At 36.9% G+C, this 19759-nt stretch overlaps 1 protein-coding gene across 4 annotated transcripts; it reads right to left on the reverse strand.

The window, feature by feature from the left end:
* Positions 1–679: 679 nt before the first annotated feature.
* Positions 680–19329, reverse strand: cluhb (clustered mitochondria (cluA/CLU1) homolog b). Of its 4 annotated transcripts, none has more exons than XM_079585382.1 (26): positions 17053–19329; positions 16437–16621; positions 15706–15877; positions 15388–15531; positions 15139–15266; positions 14891–15045; positions 14672–14797; positions 13644–13791; positions 13476–13568; positions 11885–12279; positions 11144–11443; positions 9578–9621; positions 9364–9464; positions 8030–8182; positions 7338–7400; positions 6983–7227; positions 6819–6903; positions 6148–6301; positions 5256–5395; positions 5062–5142; positions 4851–4976; positions 3420–3541; positions 3209–3302; positions 2987–3121; positions 2840–2913; positions 680–1231 (listed from the first exon to the last, which is right to left on the reverse strand). In XM_079585382.1, the coding sequence occupies exons 1-26, from the start codon at positions 18296–18298 to the stop codon at positions 1105–1107; spliced, it is 4836 nt and encodes a 1611-aa protein (XP_079441508.1). In that variant the 5' UTR covers positions 18299–19329; the 3' UTR covers positions 680–1104. The 4 variants fall into 4 exon arrangements, with proteins under 4 accessions (XP_079441508.1, XP_079441510.1, XP_079441507.1 ...); XM_079585384.1 differs by having other exon boundaries at positions 9578–9846; positions 18738–18848; XM_079585381.1 differs by having other exon boundaries at positions 9578–9846; positions 17053–18421.
* Positions 19330–19759: the final 430 nt, after the last annotated feature.

A 19759-nucleotide genomic window follows, 5' to 3' on the forward strand; every position in this document is an offset into this window, starting at 1 on the left:
TTAGATCTTTCTCTCTCACACTTCGAGCATTCCTTGACCATTTCAGAAATTGCAACCCAGTTCTATACAATCTATGTAATCTATAGAAACCTAGACAAACCAAATGATTCATCGTTTAAATATTAAGATCAGTTGGATTAAATGATAGAAAAATGTGTTAAACTGAATGAGAAGAGGTGCAAATTTAACGTTTTTTAGCACTAATGAAAAGGTATGTGAATGAAATGTTTATATAGATGAGAAAATAATTTTGTGTCACACCTTGTTATCTGGAACTATTGAATCTGCCTTCAACCCCTTCCTTGGACTTAGACGTTACAGAACACCGGACCTAGAAAAGAGTGTGTGTCCGGTTTTAGTTTTTTTGTGATTTGGTGAGGATGATTCCCTACCACAACCCCCTCCCACCAAATTTGGTGTTATTACCATGGGATTTTAAGGTATGGTTGCTAGGTGATTTAGTTTTGGAACCTTCAGAAAACTTTAACTCGATTAATTTTTTTTTTTTTTTTTTTACTTTGCTGCCTCTAACTGAAATAAGTTTAAGTTGATGCATTAAAATAAGGCAGCATTAAAATTGCTAAACAAAAACGAATGAAAATGTAACTAAAATTAAAATGAGAGCTAAAAAAATAAATAAAAATAGTAATAAAAAAAAAAGAATTATAATAAAGTAACACTGGTTTCGACTGCTTTATTTGAATCACTTTTCACAAAGTATTTTATCACAATGCAATAATCATATTTCTTGGCCTACATTCCTGAAATCAAGCTAAACGCAGTGTAAACTCAAGTATGAAGTGCATGCATTAGCCCTCTTTACTAGTCTTGTATACAGTGCACTCAGCACACATCAACATACAAAGGAAGATATAAATGACCAGACAGGCCTGTTTACAAATGTGCAAATTTGCAGTTACAATCAACAGCCAGATACACTCATGCTTTTTAAAGGGAGTGCTATATTTTCTTGCAATATCATCCGTGTGGTCATGAGTCAGAGCTTCACTTTTTCTTTTTTAATTTCCTATTAATATGTTTAAACCTAAACTAGAACATTCTTCATTTAATAGCTCATCTGTCTGTTTACTTCATTTAAAGGTGTTAGTCGCCTTGAGTCACAGCTTGCAGTGTGTCGAGGTCCTGCAGATCCTCCATTGACTCGACGTTATTTTGTGTGGGCTGACATGTTTTCTGAGCGTCAGTCCTGAGCTTCTCAAGGTCACTGTCACTTCAGGGATAAAAGAAAGTGGATGAATTTTAAATAGTTATTTAAGACAATGAGTAAATGCGAAGAGAGAATAATATAGAGAACAGAGATTTTCATATTTAAGTTTCAAAGTATGGGTCTGACACAAGGGTGAAACAATACATTTGTTTGTTTAGCATAATATATTAGTAAAAATCAGTGAAGACATGTAAAAAAAAAATTAAGACAGTTTTAATGTGACCTTCATATAACAAAAAGAAAGAGAAAGTGTTTTAAAGTTTGAGGTTGATCTGATGAGTTTTTGAAATAAATTATTGGATTAAAAACACAGTAAAACAGTAATAGATTATTACAATTTAAAGGAACTGTTTTCTATTTTAATATATTTTAAAACGTAATTTATTTCTGTGATGCAAAGCTGAATTTTCAGCATCATTACTACAGTCTTCAGTGTCACATGATCCTTCAGAAATAGTTATACTATCCCCCTAGTAGTGGGTGGAGTCATGTTTCATATTACAATATGTATTTTAAATATTTTTTTTATATTGTGATATTGTGACAGAAATTTATTAATTTGTTATAGGAGAACGCATAAAAAAAAACTATTCAATGGAATGTGGGAGACACCCAGTGGCTATTTTTGGTACAGCGACTAAACAAAATCATATACAAACTTTAATTTTAAAGTTCAACAATATAACAAAAAGTAAGACGTTTAAATCTGTTAAATTAGTGAAACACATATTTTTAATCTCTCCCTCACATCCTGAAACAAATCCTTCCCTCGTGGGTCAAAATGACACAAAGCCCTAAAGTTATACTTTTATTTTTTGTCTAGAAAACTTATATCATTTCATTTTTATGTTGTTGTTTTAAAAAAAATTTCTCTCTATTTTTTTTGTATAATTCTTTACTTGATATACCTTTAAATTACTAGATTTTATCAATACATAATATTATTTAAGCACATTCTTTCAACTTAAATTCAAAATAACTCACCAATACATACAATAACCAGCTGAAATCAGCTCAAAATATCTCACTCTGGGTCAATTTGGGTGTCTCTGCCGACCTCTTGTGGAAAATAAATATATAACATGATTTTCATGACTCTAGCCACTAGATGGCCTTATAGCCTTATGACCTTATGACCTATCTGGAGCAAATGCACTCTCCCACTGGGTCAGTTATCGAGATTATCTCATTCAGATACAAATGTAAACATTATAAAATAATTTTTGGGTACAGTTTTAGCAATTTTAGGGTTTTCTATATATACTGAAGCATTCATCGCACTCCATTCATTCCTAAGGGGGTCAAATTGACCCGTGAGGGAAAGATGTTACTTTTTTTTATTACAACCACATATTTTTTTTGAGTATTTGTAGTTCAAGTGCGACACAAATCCTAATGTCTTGGACCACTCCGATGAACACTCAATTTAATTTCTAAAAAATGTTTTTAATGAGTTTCGAGTCAAATTATCCCGAGGAGGGAAGGATGAAAAACAATCACAGCCACATAAAACTGCCCTTTAACGCATATTTATGTTATAATTACATTGCAATTGAAAAGTTCCCAGTACACTCTCATATCTTACTGACTTGTAATGGTTATTTTTCTTACCTAAGAGGAATAAGGACAATCCCAGTGACAAGATTTAGTTGCTCCACTATCCAGACACGACTTGGAGAGTTCAGCTAAATGAGGGGACAACTCAATTAATTCATTATTATTACACAACAATACCAACTGAGACGTGTGTGTACTAACATTGAGACGGGAAACATTGGTGTCTGATCCAGTCTTGTAGATCCAGTTCATAGTTTTCTGTAGAATCACTGCCTGATGTGTCAGATGCTTTAGGTACTCTGAACTCTCTTGGGTCTTCTCGTGTGCTTCTCCCACCTATTAAAAACAGCCTTTATTCAAATCTAGACTAGATTCAAGGCAAAAACAAACCTGCTCATTTTGTATGGGCTTGTACCCATTCACCTGCTTCCTGTATATGCCGTAACGCTCCTTTTCATGCCTCAGTGCAGCACGGAAATCTCCTTTACTTTCATGCACCTTTGCCAATAAGTGATGACTGTAGAGAAGGACAGGATCATGAAACACTTTCCAGTTATGTTTTCTTCAGGTTCAGAACATATGCGTACTGTATCCACAACAAAGTGGCTTGTTTGTGTTTGTGTTCACCCTTCACCTTTGTGCCAGTTTGAGAGATGAGGGTCCCTGATATTTGGAGGTCAGGCCAAGGGCGTTCTCCAGGAACTTCAGGGCAAGATCACAGGCCATCATACTATGAAGCACAAGGCCTATTTTACTCTGTACAGGACATGAACGCAAAGCATGCTTGGGTTAAAGGTGCTTTAAAAAATGTTGTGCATTTAGTACATAAACATTTGCAAAGATATTCATGAGCATTACTTATTATCATGAGTATTGGGGGAGATGCAAATAACATGGTAAGATTTTTTTTATGGTTTTGAAAGAAGTCTCATGCTCACCATTTACTTGATCAAAATATAGTAAAAAAAGAGTCATATTATGAAATACTTATACAAATTAAACTGTTTTCTATGTTACAATATTTAAAAATGTGATTTATTCCTGTGATGTCAAAGCTGAATTGTCAGCATCCTTACTTCAGTCTTCAGTGTCACATGATTCTTCAGAAATCATTATAATATGCTAATTTGGTGAAACATTTCTTCTTAATATTAATGTTGAAAGCTCTTGTGCTGCTTAAAACTTTAGTGGAAACTGTGATGCATTTTTTCAGCATTCCTAGATTAATAGAAAGTACAAAAGAAAATAACTTATTTAAAAATAGAAACCTTTTGTAAAACCATGTCTTTACTGTTGCTTTTTGTCAATTAAACGCACCCTCGCTGAATCAAAGTATTCATTTCTTTAAAAAAATATTTTGAACAATTGTGTGAGTGTACAGTGTATATATATATATATATATATATATATAATAAAAATAAAAATAATTGTAACATTTTACAATAAGGTTTAATTAGTTAACATTAGTTAATGTATTAACTTACAATGAACAAACAATGAACAAAACATTTGTTACAGTTTTTATTAATCTTTGTTAATATTAGTCACTGATAATAAGTCACTCATTGTTTGTTCAAATTAGTTCACAGTGGGTTGACTAATGTTAACAAACACAACTTTTGATTTTAATCATGTATTAGTAAATGTTGAAATTAACATTCATTTAGATTAATAAATGTAGAAGTATTATGAATTATTAATTCATGTTAACTAAAGTAGTTTACTGTTAACTAATGAAACCTTATTGTAAAGTGTTACCGAAATTAAATCAAATTAAATGTAGCCTTGAGCATGAGGCTTCTTTTTAAAAACCTTGAAGAAATCTTATTGCACACATAGTATATATATAAAAAAATATATATTTCAGCAGATGTACACAACATAAAATAACAGAATATAATGTATAAATCAATATAAATCTCTTAATTAATATGGGAAACTATACAATAATTATACAAATGTTGTATAAAAGCATGTCATACTGCAGGCCACTTTGGCATTTTGTTGGTTGGTTTTCAATGTCCCTGTTATTCATTATTATCACATTGCTATGATTATAACTCACATCCAGTAAAGTCATCTCAGGATGGTCTTCTCCACACACCAGGAGCATCAGGTATCGAGCACGGTATAATAATCGCAGCGCAGTCATTGGCTGCCCTCCAGCAAAGCAATATAGACCAAGGTGCTTCTACACAAATAGGAAACAACTTTGTTTGTCACTTTCGTACACTGACACCAGCATAACTGTATGATACATAAAGATGATTACGTACATATTCCTGTATCGTGTTGGGATGCTCAATTCCCAGGACTCTTTCACTGATCAGCACAGCCCTCTGCTGGTGACTAAGGGCCTGACAGCATTAAATACACATTTTCTTTTTAAAATGTCATTTTTTTAAAACTATTTATTCAGGTTCTGGGTTTTTAGTCTGTCATCTGTCAATTTTAGAGCATGTGATACTACCTCAGCATAGTCTCCGAGGACGTAGTGTATGCGTCCCAATAGCCTCAGACATACGCAGACGTCCTGATGCAGAGCCCCGTAGACATTAGTGAAGAGACCCAGAGCCTGGCTTATTAACTCACAGCCCTCTTTCAGACAACCTGGTGATGCACAAATGCATATCTAGTTTATTTAGTTTTTTCTTAAAGAAATGAATACATTTATTCAGCAAGCATGCATTAAAGTGACAGTAAAAACATTTAAAATGTTGCAAAAGATTTCTATTTCAAATAAATGCTGTTCTTTTGCAATTTTGCAATAAATTTATAAGCAATTATCAACATTGATAATAATAAAAATAAAAGTTTTTTTTAGCAGCAAATCAGCATATTACCGGTATAATGATCTCTGAAGGATCATGTGACACTGAAGACTGGAGTAATGATGCTGAAAATTCAGCTTTGCATCACAGGAATAAATTACATTTTGAAATATATTAAAATAGAACAGTTATTTTTAAATTGTAAAAACATTTCACAATATTACTGTTTGTATTGTATTTTTAAACAAATATATGCAGCATTGGTGAGCATAAGAGACTTCTAAGTGCCTTAGAGTTACCTTTAAAGGCTCTCGATAAAAATAGATGATTATTATTAATAATAATAATAATAATAAATACTTTTATTTAGATTTTTGCTAATACATTCCAATAATAGTTGCCACTTAAAAATAAAATAAAAATACTAAATAAATTAATATGATATCTATCTATCTATCTATCTATCTATCTATCTATCTATCTATCTATCTATCTATCTATCTATCTATCTATCTATCTATATCTATATATATCATTTATTTATTTCAGCCAGATAAAGTCCCCAGATTGAGAGCTACTTTGAATGCTCACCTTGCTGGACCTTAGACTGACCACAACGCAAGAGATAAAGAGCATCGTTGGCCCTGGGACTGATGTGCTTTACTACGGGGAAAATGTTAAGGATGTCCTCTTCAGTGAACACAGTTCTGTGCTCAGAATCAAAGTGATACTCTCTTAAAAGAATCTGAAGGAGAGATAGAGATGGGGTAGTTATCAGAGTAAGAAAAAAAGCAAAATAATCTTGTTAAATCTTGTTTTTAAAGGGTTAGTTCACCCAAAAATGAAAATTCTGTCAGTAATTATCCACCCTCATGTTGTTCCAACCCCGTAAGACTTTCGTTAATCTTCGGAACACAAATTAAGATATTTTCAAGATAAGCTCCATAGGCTTCTATTTTAATTGAAACTTTCCGGCCCATAAAAGTTATTAAAGACATCGTTAAAATAGTCCAAGTGACTACAGTGGCTCAACCATACGTTTATCAAGCGTCGAGAACACTTTTTGTACGCAAAAAAAATAAAATAACGACTTTATTCAACTATTAATTTTCTTCAGTGTGGGCCTCTGAGTGAGTTCACGTAGTGTAACAGCGCAGCGCTTCTGTGTTGTACGTCACACGTAGGCTCACTATTGGCCGACGCTGGTCATGTGTGTGATTACTGACAGAAATTTCATTTCTGGGTGAACTAATCTGAAATACCTGAATGCCAGTTTTGACGGCAATCTCTCTGAGCAGGGTGTTTCTCTGCAGCCTGCATTTGTCCACGGCCTCCTCCACACTTCCACTGCCAGAAGGAGATGAGATCCCACTCATATCAAATCACAGCACAACATCTATTTGTGTTCAGAGAACTGGTCACTCACCAGGGCAGGCTGTAATGGTAGTACTCCTGGGCCTCAGTTTTGATGGCCACCCAAAGGTCACTGGGAGTGAGGTTGGCCCAGACAGTCGCGGTGCCGCCCACAGGTGCACGACTCCGCCTTCTCCGACTCCTGCGTCTAGAAGCTAACTTGTCGTTTTGCTGAATGACTCCGGCGTCGGCAAAGGAGCTCAGGAAGCAGTTGAGGAAATGGCTGACGGAGGCAGACAGGGCAGATGGTTCCACTGCCTGAGGATTAAGGATACAAGAACCAGTTTGGGCAAAAGAGTCATAACAAAAGAGTAATATACAGCATTATATTTTATAAGCATGATATATAAGCCATTTCGGACACTCACCAAAAGATATGTCTTAAACAGATGTTTTGCACATCTGGTGATCAGCTCACAGAGTGCAATTCTCTGAAAGAGGTTCAAAATAGTTACTTTTTTCAAAAGGAAGTATTGTATAATGGGCATCATACACACATTTTTCGTTTTAACATCTTATTAGTTCTTCTCTTCAGATTCTCTTCAGACTAAAATGAGTTAGTCTAGTGGTACAATTTTAATTTACATTTACATTTTATCATTTGGCAGACGCTTTTGTCCAAAGCGACTTCATCTGGTTGATTTTTGAAGGCAGCATAGTTGTATCCTTCGCTACATTTGATATCCCACAATCCTGTGCTTTCCATTCTGACAGTTGAGCTAAAAAATAAAGATGGCGTCTGAAAGTTGTGGGTGACGGTCAGTTTGTGTGTAAATGTTTTTGACCGACTTTTTCCACTTCTGATGTCATTTGTAGCAAGAAATTGCTATTGTAGTTATTAGATATAGTTCAGTTATTTATCAGCAAAGCTCTTTCTATTTTGCTGTAGATCATTAACCTGTTGAGATGCCTCAGAAGTCTGTCTGAAATCAGTGTTGTGAGGTGCCTTCACGCACAAACGCTGCCTAGGTTTCCGGATGCCATCACAGAAAAACAAACTAAAAATCCAAGGAACCAACAGAAAACAGACGTGACAGGCATGAGTAAAATACACACTCACATAGACATGATCAAGCCTTTCTTTCAGGGGTATCTTCTGAATATTCTCCAGCACAGCGCCCAGGTAGCGGATGTTGATGCCGTGCTGGTGCAGAGCCTCAGTTAGTGTGACGCCGTCTATTGGCATTGATGTGTGATCAAGGCAACTCTTCATCTACAAACACACACAGTTAAAGAAGGGATTTTTTCCCATTCTGCTCGGGGTTACACAAGGACAGACATCAGGGATAATCTGTTGTATATCCTTATTCAATTGTATATCCTTATCTATATTCTCCAATCCTTATAAAAAGCAATTGGGCTACTCGATTATGGCAAAAATCCTAATCACAAATATTTTAGGTCTATAAATATAAAATATTGAAATCACGATTATTGGTGGACCATATGATCAGTCTTATTTAACGATATGAGTCATTTTAAATATCAGGTAACTTTCACAATTATTAAAACTTAAGCAAAAACTAATACTAGGCTATCTAATGTAAGAAAAAGGTCCACAAAATAACAAACAAACAAAACCGACAAATAAATACAACAACAACAAAAAAACTAAATTAAATAAACAGTTGTTTTTAGAAAGATGTACTAACAGTGGTATTCAGATAATTAATAGAATGGAATAAAAATGGAATAATCAAATGTAAAATAACACTGCATTTAACACTGCATAGTCTTACTGTACACATTAAATATAGATTAAAGTTATTCAGTCAAGATCAATTCAGTGAGTGATTTTCCTTTGTCATTAGTTGTTTGATTATCATTAATGACAGAGATCAGCAGATTTATTAGGCTGCTGTCACTTTAAGAGCTAATGCACAGACCCAATATACTGATACACACACGTTTTCTTTCTCAACTGTGTACGGTTATGCCATAACCCACGTTATGTTTATGTGAATACTCTTTAAAAGGGCATTTTAAATTTTTTGCGGATCTTGGCCGACACTATGCTGCTGTTTGGGTTGTGTGTACGCGTTTAAAAGCCCATTTGCTTATACGCATTCGGCTCCGACACAGAGAATGCACAAAGAAAGGTACCTGGGGAACAGTGCCTCTTTTGTGGATTAATGCGCTTTTAATAACACTGTTTAATATCAAACACGTGCTGCAGTTTAGCAACAGTAGACTGTATTTTACAATACTCTCTTATTTGGCTGTTTGAATGTTACGTTTGGGCTTTTAGCGAGGAAGGAAAGCACACCGCTGTGAAGGAAAGCAAGGTGCGCTGGACGGTTTACCTCGATTATGTTGTTTTCATAATTGTTGGAAGCCAAAATCAAAATCGAACATCAATTACGATTAATCGCACATCCTTAAAAAGCAACTTACAAATGCAGGGATTTGATTGGAAATGAGGAAGACTGCAGCATCCTTTAACTGCTGTTTCTGTTTCTGGATATCTTCTGCACTTTCCTTGGGGAAACGTACACCTGATAAAAGAACAAAAATATTAGTAATGCAATGTTCATATTTATCCATACACATATTTCTAATAGGTAAAAAAAGGTAAAAACAGAACAGGTCCAAAAAGCTAACAACACACCTGCACAGAAGACGTTGGGGTTGAAATGTATGTCAAAGGTTTTCCTGAGGGAGGAGAAGACATGCTTTATTGAAGAACCCTGCTGGGTGTTATTCACAGGCACAGTTTTTAGGGAAAGGTGCTCTGAATCCTGGTCTGGGAGTGTGACAGAAGTTGAGGATAGCTGAGGCGTAGTAGTTGGATCACTCTTTAGTGCAGATTTGCCAACATCTTTGATTTCTCTGTCATGCTCAGTACTTTGAGAGACAGTTTCCATAAACATCTGGTATCTGGTGGCATTTATATAAAAAGATCGTTTAGCTCAAAACCTCACAGCAAGGTTAATATTTGCATAATGATGTAGAGCTTTTTTCATGCTGTGCATTTCATTTATTTTTACTGCTGTAATCACTTTACCCCAAAAAATGTTTCTTTATAATAAAATGTTTCCTGTTAAACTAAATATATACACTTAATTATAAGAAAAACACTAAAACAATTCAATATGAATTCAATATTTTCACGAAAACTGTCAAGACCGGGTCAAGAATCATATTTCACCAAATGTTTGTATTTAGGAAAAATAAGATTTTGCATCTTGGTTTCATTTTCATGAAAATTAATTAAAAAAAAATCTGCAAAATTCTCAGTAATGTAACGTGGCAGGACGTTATAATTTTAAGTTTATATGTATTTTATTTATTAATATGATATTCTCAGTTATGGTTCTCATTAGATTCACATTACTGAGATAATCTTTTACTGTATTACAGCAAAAAATACATACATTTCCTGTATTAAATTTGTATTTTTTAAATTGTATTTAAATATTTAATTTTTTTAATATTTATTTAAAAGCATCAGCAAATCCTTCCATATGCAGCATCAGCTTGCATCAGCAAGGAGAATTGAGGTATAAATGTGTAAAGTAATATGGAAATGAATTATTATTTAAGATGATAAAAAAGTATTTATTATCTTAAAATAGACTTCATTCTCAACAGTGGATAAAATATTATTCAGGGTTCCCACACCTTGGTTAACTTCAAAATCAAGGACCTTTCAAGGACTTTCCAGGTCCAATACCCTCAAATTCAAGGACTTAATGTGGGGACACATTTATTGTGTCCAACAACAAACGTTGAGGTTCCATCGTACTAGTTTCGTGCGAGTGTGAACTTCACGGCAACATACAACACAAAGTACCTCACGCGGGAAACACTTAACGCAACGCGTAAATGCGCGTAACTAATGTAAATCAAGCAAGCTAGTATGCATAGGCCACAGAGTGTTAGTGAAATAACACATTAGCGGACTGGAGGGAATAATATGGAATTTTATCCAGAAAACTTCTTGCACAAAATAAATTCAAGCACTTTTAAAGGACCTGTATCTATGTACGTTTATTTTCAAAAACATTCCAGGGCCTTGAAAAAATGTTTTCAGATTCACAAACTTTCAAGGATTGCAATGACCCGTGGGAACCCTGATTGATTCTTTTGTTTTGTTTTTTTATTTTTGGGTGAAATATGACATTTTTGACAGGTTCACCTGTGTATTAATCATAAGACGGGTAAATATAATTACCGGTGCTCCACAAATGCGTCAATGAGTTCCTGTCTCAGGCAGACCAGGCGATGAGGATGAAGCCTTGGGAAGCCCAGTTGTTTACACGCAGGACTTAAATCCTCTCCTTCCACAGGAAGGAAGTTGAGGTCGGGAGGGAAGGTAAAAAGTAGATCCAGTATGTAGTGCCGACCATCATTACCCACAATGCCCTTGTGCTCCACCGACGAGCACAACTCTACTGCTGTATCATCTTTGTTCAGCACTAGGTGGCGCTGCACTCGCAGCTTCTTACTGGGTTTGTCAAGCAGCTCCAGATACCTTCAAAGAGTTTGAAATGTGTGCGGTTATGAATTCAAATATATCGTTTATGTAATTTCTGACAAATTCTTCAGCCTAAAGGCCGATTCCCAACAAGAACCATGAAGATATATATAACGATAACTATATTAGTGTCCACACCAACACATGATAATGCTCTGTTTATCATAACCGCATGCTGCAGTTCTGTCGTCTACTGCTTTAAATGCTCAAGCTCTTTAAAGCAAGATGGATTGTGATTGGCTGCCAATGTTTTTATCGTTCATCAGCTGGAAAAAAATAGTTCTGAAAGTGCTTCTCCTGTGTCGTTATCATCATAGTTATGGTGTGAACTTCCCAATTCTCATAGAATTAGAACGATTATTAAAACTTTATAGTTATCGTTATTATTATCGGTATCGTCCTTGGCGTTAACAGTGACCTTAAAAATTATGCCTTTACCTCTCATCGGACACAACGGTCTTGCCAAAGTCAGTGGAGCCATAGACAACACTCTGTGCTTGGTCACGGTCAAGAATTCCCGGCACGATAGTTTGGGCAGTGACGCGGTAGCCGCGGTAATCGATCACTACAGTGCCAATCAGGTAGAGTTCTTCTTGATCCACTGCCCAATAAGCCCTCACACCGTTCAGGTCAAGAACAGGGGCGGCGTGGGCCGCAGCCTCCCCTCCCAGATCTCTGTATTGGTCCTGCACATCAAAGCCTAAACTGAAGAAAATATTGTTCCAGATGAACATCTGCTGCCGTGGTTCTTCACTAGGGTTGATGGGCACCACGTTACCATCTACCACTGCCATGGCTCCTCGAGTGGCAGTGCTGACAAAATCACTGTTAGCCTGATAAAGTCAGTAAAAGGTCAGTATTAGAAAGAGCCAATGAAAATGTTCCTTATGTTACATTTTAGATCAGATTTGGTTTCTAGAGAACAAAGGCCCTGTTTACTAGCCTGGTTCTACCAGACTCTCGTACATTTCATTTGTACAGAGAGTCTGGCCACTCTCCATTGACAAGCGTTAACTTCCTTGAAGGCAGGGACTCTGTTGAAGTTTAAAACTATTGGATCTGCCCAGAGTCACTCTGGATAATAACCAATCGCTAATGTTTGGTCGTGACGTATGATGACTCAAACTAGCGCACAACCTCAACGTCATCGTTCTCAGCCACTCCCTCTGTTCGCTGGTTGGACCGGTAAAAAATTGACTGGAGAAAACCCAAGAATACACCGCAAACCCAGACGTAGTTCTGAAGGAAAATGAAAATTGAGCGGAAGTACGTAGGAGGGCCGAGCCAGGCTACCTGTTTACACCTGGTATTAAGATTTCGGTTCGGTTTGGTCGTTTTGGTCGATCAGATCACAAGTAGACGAGGAAGACCTGGTGTTTTGGTCTCTTTTGTCCACTTTCAACCACTTCTGTCCTGATTTCTTTGAGGGGATGGTATAAGTACATGTCGTTTTTCAGATCTTTCGATCTAATGGACAAAATAAGCTTGCACAATTTACATATGAATGTGACCGGAGACGATGGAAAAACATACGGAGAGCATCAGCTTTCGTTTCTGCTCTGACAGCCGCAAGACACGACGAATGCTGTGAGTGTGTGTTAGAAATCAGGAATGGTGAGAGAACATTGAGCTTGGTACGTTTTTCATCGTCAAACCAAACTCTGGTCTCCGGCCAACAACGTTTAAATCCCGTGTGGCTAGAGCTCTTCTCATAATGTTTATGCGCTAGGTCAGTAGGCGGAGAGTAGATGGTATTTTGTGGCTGTTCGAATGTATTCGACCACATGAGCGTTTACACCACGAAAGCATTCTGGTCGAATGTGTTTTCGACTACCTCTGGAAGTGGTTGAAAGTGGACAAGCTCAAAACCTTTTAGACCCCGTTTACACCTGTATTTAGCGTCGTCCACTTGTGATCTGATCGACCAAAACGCATCTTAATACCAGATGTAAACCAAAAAGTACTATGTGGAACTGTAAAAGCTCCTTTTGGTTCTAAGTTGAACACGTATGATAAGTGGTAAAGATACCTTAAAAACCGCTCTGTCCCTCATCAGACGATCAGTCACGTTTTTTCTCGGAAGCTCTCTTGTGGCCTGAAGTTCTTCATTCCAGTCCCGGGCCTTTGTTCAACACAGAGGAATGAGTGAAAAACTACTTGTGTTACTGGCTTATGCGCTGACTTTCAACATGTTTACCTGAACAGGCACATGCTCTTCATAACCCAGGCGGAAGGAGATGACATCCTCCGCTCGAACACAGTCCATTGTATGGTCAAGTGCTGGAGCAGTCCAGCTAAACACCTGGAACGGTGTGGCAATCCTTTCAAAGGGGTGTGTGGACCCTCTAAAATAAGAGAGAAGTTGAGTAGTTTCTACATACTCTATTACATTTACCAGAAAAACAATAATTTTTTGTATTATCATTTTATTTAGACAACTAACGAACATATTTTGCAGGTAAACAAGATTTAAAAGTTTATTAAAAAGTTAAAGTTAAGTTTATGTTTTATTATTTAAAACAGACAGTACGTTTACAAATGAGTACATTTGAAATTGCTGTATCTCCAAAGTTACTTTAATCAGTACAATTACATATGGTAACTTCAACTCAAGTATGTTTTAGCTAGATATTTTGACTATTCATTTTATAACTATACCATGGACATAATTGAATATAAACAAACTGTGTGGGTAAATTTTACAAATCTGTCAAGAACATGTTTCAGATTCTATTTCACTTTTTGCATCTTGACATTGCATATTTTTTAAATTGTTTATTTATTTATTCCAACTTATGATTATCATTAGATTCTCATATACTCACTGCTCTGATAAAGTAATGTTTTACCGGTTTACAGATACAAATTTTTATATATATATTTTTTATTTCAAATTATATTTATATTTGAAAATGTCTTTAAAATATTTATTTTCTATTAATATTTTTTGTATTATCAAAATCTATTAAAAGCGGGACAAAGCATATCAAAAATACTTTACATTGTAAACCACTATGATGCATAAATACTTTTCCATTTCTGTTGTATCTGACTCTTGGTGATTATATAGGCCACACACACACACACACACACACACACACTGTGTGTTTTTTTTTTTTTTACTTAGATATTTTGACATTTTTTATTGAGTAAAATATTGGCACAGTACCCATACTTTAGCACAGTTTGTTGTACTTTTTTCACTTGTTCTGAAAACTGTCATACCTCCTTTTCAGCAAGGCACTGAAGTTCTTCTTAAAAATTGGACTGATATGACCCAGGAGATCCAGCAGAGCATGACTGAGGGCACTAGGATTGGCTGGCTTTGGATTAAAGCTGTAAGTCGTGGATCTAAGTAAAAAAAAAAAAAAAAAAAAAAAGGATTTATTTGTTTTTCTAGTAGGGCATGGACAATTTGAAGGGCAACTGTAGATTGTAACTCACTGATTTACGTAGAACCCACGAGTTGATGCTGTTATACTGAAGTGTCTGTCTTCCATGGTCACCACATTGAGATACATGAGGTCTCCATGCATCTTTCTGTTTCCAGGAGGAGGATTCCAGCTACTCATGGTCAAAACCTTCAAGCACTCTAAGGACTGTATAAATGACAGACAATTTTAATATTATTATATGCTATCTTCATCTAGCACATTTTTAATGCCATAATGTCAAAGTTCCTCAATTCCTACCTTCCCAAAATCTATATGAGTTTGCAGAGGTACCAGCAGACGCTCCTTAGAGCCTGGAAGAATGTGATTTGGAGGACTGCAGCTGACACGCTTCAACCCGTCTCCTCTTCGCTTAGTTTTGCTGCTCTCTGGGATTTAAATTCATTGTGTATTATTTACAGGTCTCATGAGGTCTACTGTATAAGGTTATCTTATCTTAACTTCTAAGCCCGCTGTCCTACCTAAGTGTATTTTATCCTGGTTTCTTACCTTCATTACGGTCTTCTGTGACACAGCTGAGAAATGACGGTGAGCTGCCCTCCACTCCATTATAGCCATCAGTAAGGTCTAGGCTCTTTAAAAGGTCTCTGATGTGGCGTAAATGGATACGCACTTCTCGAACATTGTACGGGTCTTTGACATAATTAAAAGGGGAACGGGAAGACAGATTTAAGGCTATTTGTTACTAGTATATATTATGTCTAAGATTTCAACCAGTTTACTATTAGGTGAAGTCTCCAGTGAAAGCTGAATTGATCAAGTATAACGATGCGATCCGATTTAGTGCGGTACATTTTCGGGGCTTACCTTCCACAACTCTCAGAACGGAGCCCTCCTGAAGGCCTGGTATGGATGTAAGGTGGGTAAAGTTGTCAAGAGTGACTCCATTCAGCTGCAGGGAGAAGCAGGTACGCCGACAGGTCTCCTCCCGGTCCATCAATACTTGCCGAATTTCTTGCACCATCGCTAAAGGTGACACCTTGAGTGCAATAAAGACAGATAGGTAGGTAGATACTTTTTTGATTGATGATGGATTGATTGATTGATGGGTGGGTGGGTGGATTGATTGATTGATTGATTGATTGATTGATGGGTGGATATATTGATGAATTGATGGATGGGTGGATTGATTGATGAATTGTTTGATGGATTGATTGATTGATTAATTGATTGATTGATTGATTGATGGGTGGATATATTGATGAATTGATGGATGGGTGGATTGATTGATTGATGAATTGATTGATGGATTGATTGATTGATTGATGGGTGGATATATTGATGAATTGATGGATGGGTGGATTGATTGATGAATTGATTGATGGATTGATTGATTGATTGATTGATTAATTGATTGATTGATTGATTGATGGGTGGATATATTGATGAATTGATGGATGGGTGGATTGATTGATTGATGAATTGACTGACTGACTGACTGACTGATTGATTGATTGATTTATTGATGGATTGATGGACAAATACACAGACATTAAATAAATAGACAAACAAACATACAGACAGACAGACGGACGGACCTGGAAGTCAGTGGGTTCTGTTCCTGGAGCTTGGATCTTCACCGTGAATCCTGCATCCTCAGATGGGTCCATGTCAGGAACAGCAGGAAGCTCTTGTTTTTTGCAGTCGTCCTCAACCTGTTCTGTCATACTGTCTGCTGGGGTGTCTGGCATATGCTCACCGGTTATGGTGCCAGGGCTGGGTGCTGGGTGGAAAATACAAGAATATAAATATAAAGTGGGGTACAAAAGCGTTAGAAACATTCACAAATGTTTATCGGCACTACAACACAAATACCTCACAGAATTAGGGGCTGTACTGCTGTTAATTATTTGGTTACATTTCATTTATTTTTTTTAATATGATATAGTCTATATTTATTTTCATGTTATGTCTGATTGATATTAAAATTCTATGCTATTTTGTCTAAATAAATAAACTAAAATGTTTTAAATGCTGCAAGTGAATTCAGGCATCACAACATCATGGATATTCATTATCTAATTGCTAGTGTTAATAAAGATTAAAATTAAGTAAGCAATGGGGAAAATGAGCATGCACAATTAAATATATGATACCAATAAAAAAAATCAGTGTGGTACCAGTATATTGTGCATTCCTAGACAGAATACACACCTTTAAAGTTCGGAGTGGCCAGAAACAGTTTATCAACCACAAAAAGCGTGAAGCGTTCAGTCTGATCCTCTTTTTGTTCTACCTGTGCCACAGCGAGTGTTTTCTGCTCAGAGTCCTGCAGTGATAACCCCGTGCTCTGCTTTAGCGCTTCCAGGTCCCACTGCATCTGGTCTACTTCTGTCTTTTTCCACATCAAATCCTGGGACAGGCTTTGCTCCATCTCCCCTAACTCATGCTCCACCAGCCCAAAGCTAATCTCTGTAATGCCTGGTTGCTCTACATGAGATATTTTCTTCTCCACACAAAGAAGAAGCTCTGCAGTTGTATTAGCTTTCTTATTAGCATGCTCTCTTGTCATAATATCAATCTCTAGCGTCTCAGGAGTATGTGCGTGTTGCTCTGAGTCTGTTTTTTCCAGGGCATCTTGGTCTTCAAAGTCATCCGGTTGTGCTACGAATTCCAAGGCTTGTGCTTCCCTTTGCGTCTTTAGAAGCAAAGGATCTTCAGTTGTAATGCCATACGCATGTTGCATCTTCATCGTGTCCAGGTGCGTTTGTGCTGCACTGTTTGGACAATGTTCATTCGATAGCTTCTCATCTTGTTTCTCCTCAGTGTGCATCACAGATTGCTCGTGTCTGATGTACTGCTCTGTTTGAGTCCGACCATCTTCTCTCTGACTGATGTCAATGTCACTTTTTGAGGCATCTAGAGAAGATGCAGCAAGCCCAGGAATGCTAGCTGGACCAGAAAGTGAAGTTTGACTTTTTGCAAATAGCCCTGTCCCAGGACCAAGGAGAGAAGTGTCTGCTCCACTTCCGTGAGTGCATATTCGGTTTTGAGCTGCTGGTATTTTGTATAGGGATGACAGAAGGGGCCATTCATCCTCTATAGAGCATAATTGATGTGTGCCTGCAATGTTTGTGCTCCCCAACAGCTCTCTATTCTTCTCTCCTCCGTTTCGCAGATTGCTTTCATTAACTCCATCCTCTCTTCTGGCATCTTGTGCTTGCTCCCTGACCTGATGGTTGCTGCTAAGCACGATGTCCGGGAATAGGAGATGATCTTGGTCCAGAACAGGAGATGCCAGCAGGTCAGCTGAAGTTCTTGAAGGAGACAGACTTTCTATATCGCTATTTTCCTGGGATAGCAGCAGAGACAGCTCCTCAGTCTGACGCCCGACTCCCTTGGCATCAATAATCTCAGACACCTTGCGGCAACAACTAAATATGTTCGCCATATTGTCCATCTCATTACCAAAGAGCAAGAACTGTAATACTGGACAAACAAAGCCCACTGTGAGTCAGCTAATAAGAGCTAATTTGATTTTAAAATGACCTTGGCAGCTAGAAAAACAGTGCTTTGTCGGTAAATCTGTAAGACAAGCCTGACAGACAGTTGACATACCCAATTACCAAGTCTGGCATTTGGCCTGCGCATCTCTACAATAGCTGAAACATGTTCGGTTCTAGTAAAGATAGTAAATACATTCTATATTTTGCATGCTAGAAATGATCAAAAGGATGATTTATACATAGATTAATTAATTGACTGGATAGTTGTATCTGGTATATATTCATGTATATATCAGTAGAAGACCAGAAACATTGCATAGATAAAAATAAAATTGATTTTTTCTTTTCAATTTTTCGGTAGGCTATATTTGAAACTAATGCAAGTCATATTACACATGCAGACGTCTTCTCACAGTTCATTTCCTTCATAAATGTGCCTGTTGTCTCATAAATCTCCATAGAACCACAGGAAAGGAGAACAGCTTGCTCCATGCAGGGATGTCCCTCTCTCCAACAAAACGCAACACAATGTATAGTGTCATTTCTCTGCCCTTCATCTCCCCCATACACACATTAATTCTCGGGGGGAGGAGTCTCGATGGAGTTCACTGCATCCCATTCCTCTTCCAGATAAAACGTAACTCATTTCTTCAGTTTCTTCAAAGAAGAAAAAAGCACATGACATGACTTCCTGAATCCATCCCAATGCAAATGAATACATTCGCGCAGAAGTCTTCCATATTCACTGCGTGCTTCTGAAGTGCGTTTCTCGGTCTCTGCTGTCCCAGGGTTTGCTGCTATGACAGAGCGCTGCAGTACCGGCGGAATGTGCAGCCTCAGGACGACCTGCTTTGACAAGCTACAATAGACTGAGAAGTGGAAGGACTAGAGCTCCCTACGAATACTAAACGAAGAGAAGAAGAAAGCGTCAATGTTGTTGGAAGCTTGTCGACCGTCTCCTCATCGGTCTTCGGTTGTCTTCTCCAATACAAGCATATTTGCGGTTAGGTTAGAATCTCACCTTTACGTGATGCGCATGCGCACACGCTACCAAGTTTCGCTAAACTAAACTATCCTTTTTAATTCGTATTTCTTATTAATATATGGTGTATTCAGGGTCCCCCGCCCATATGGTATTATTTTTTTTATTTTTGAACGTCTTAAAAACTGTGCAGATACCCTGCAATTTGAATTTATAATATATATAATATATACAAAATATAATAATAGGCTACTTCACAGTTCTAAAAAAGTATATCTTATCTAATATGTTCGAGGTCGTTAAGCTAGGTGACATTTCTAATATTGTAATATAAAAAAAGCACAAAAAAAAACACTAGGTGTTCTTTATTGTGGATAAACACAACGTGCCACAGGTTACTTGCCCTTGTTGAATATAGCTACATTTAATGATC

This window comes from Phoxinus phoxinus (assembly GCF_949152265.1).
Source record: "Phoxinus phoxinus genome assembly, chromosome: 17".
Lineage (NCBI taxonomy): Eukaryota > Metazoa > Chordata > Actinopteri > Cypriniformes > Leuciscidae > Phoxinus > Phoxinus phoxinus.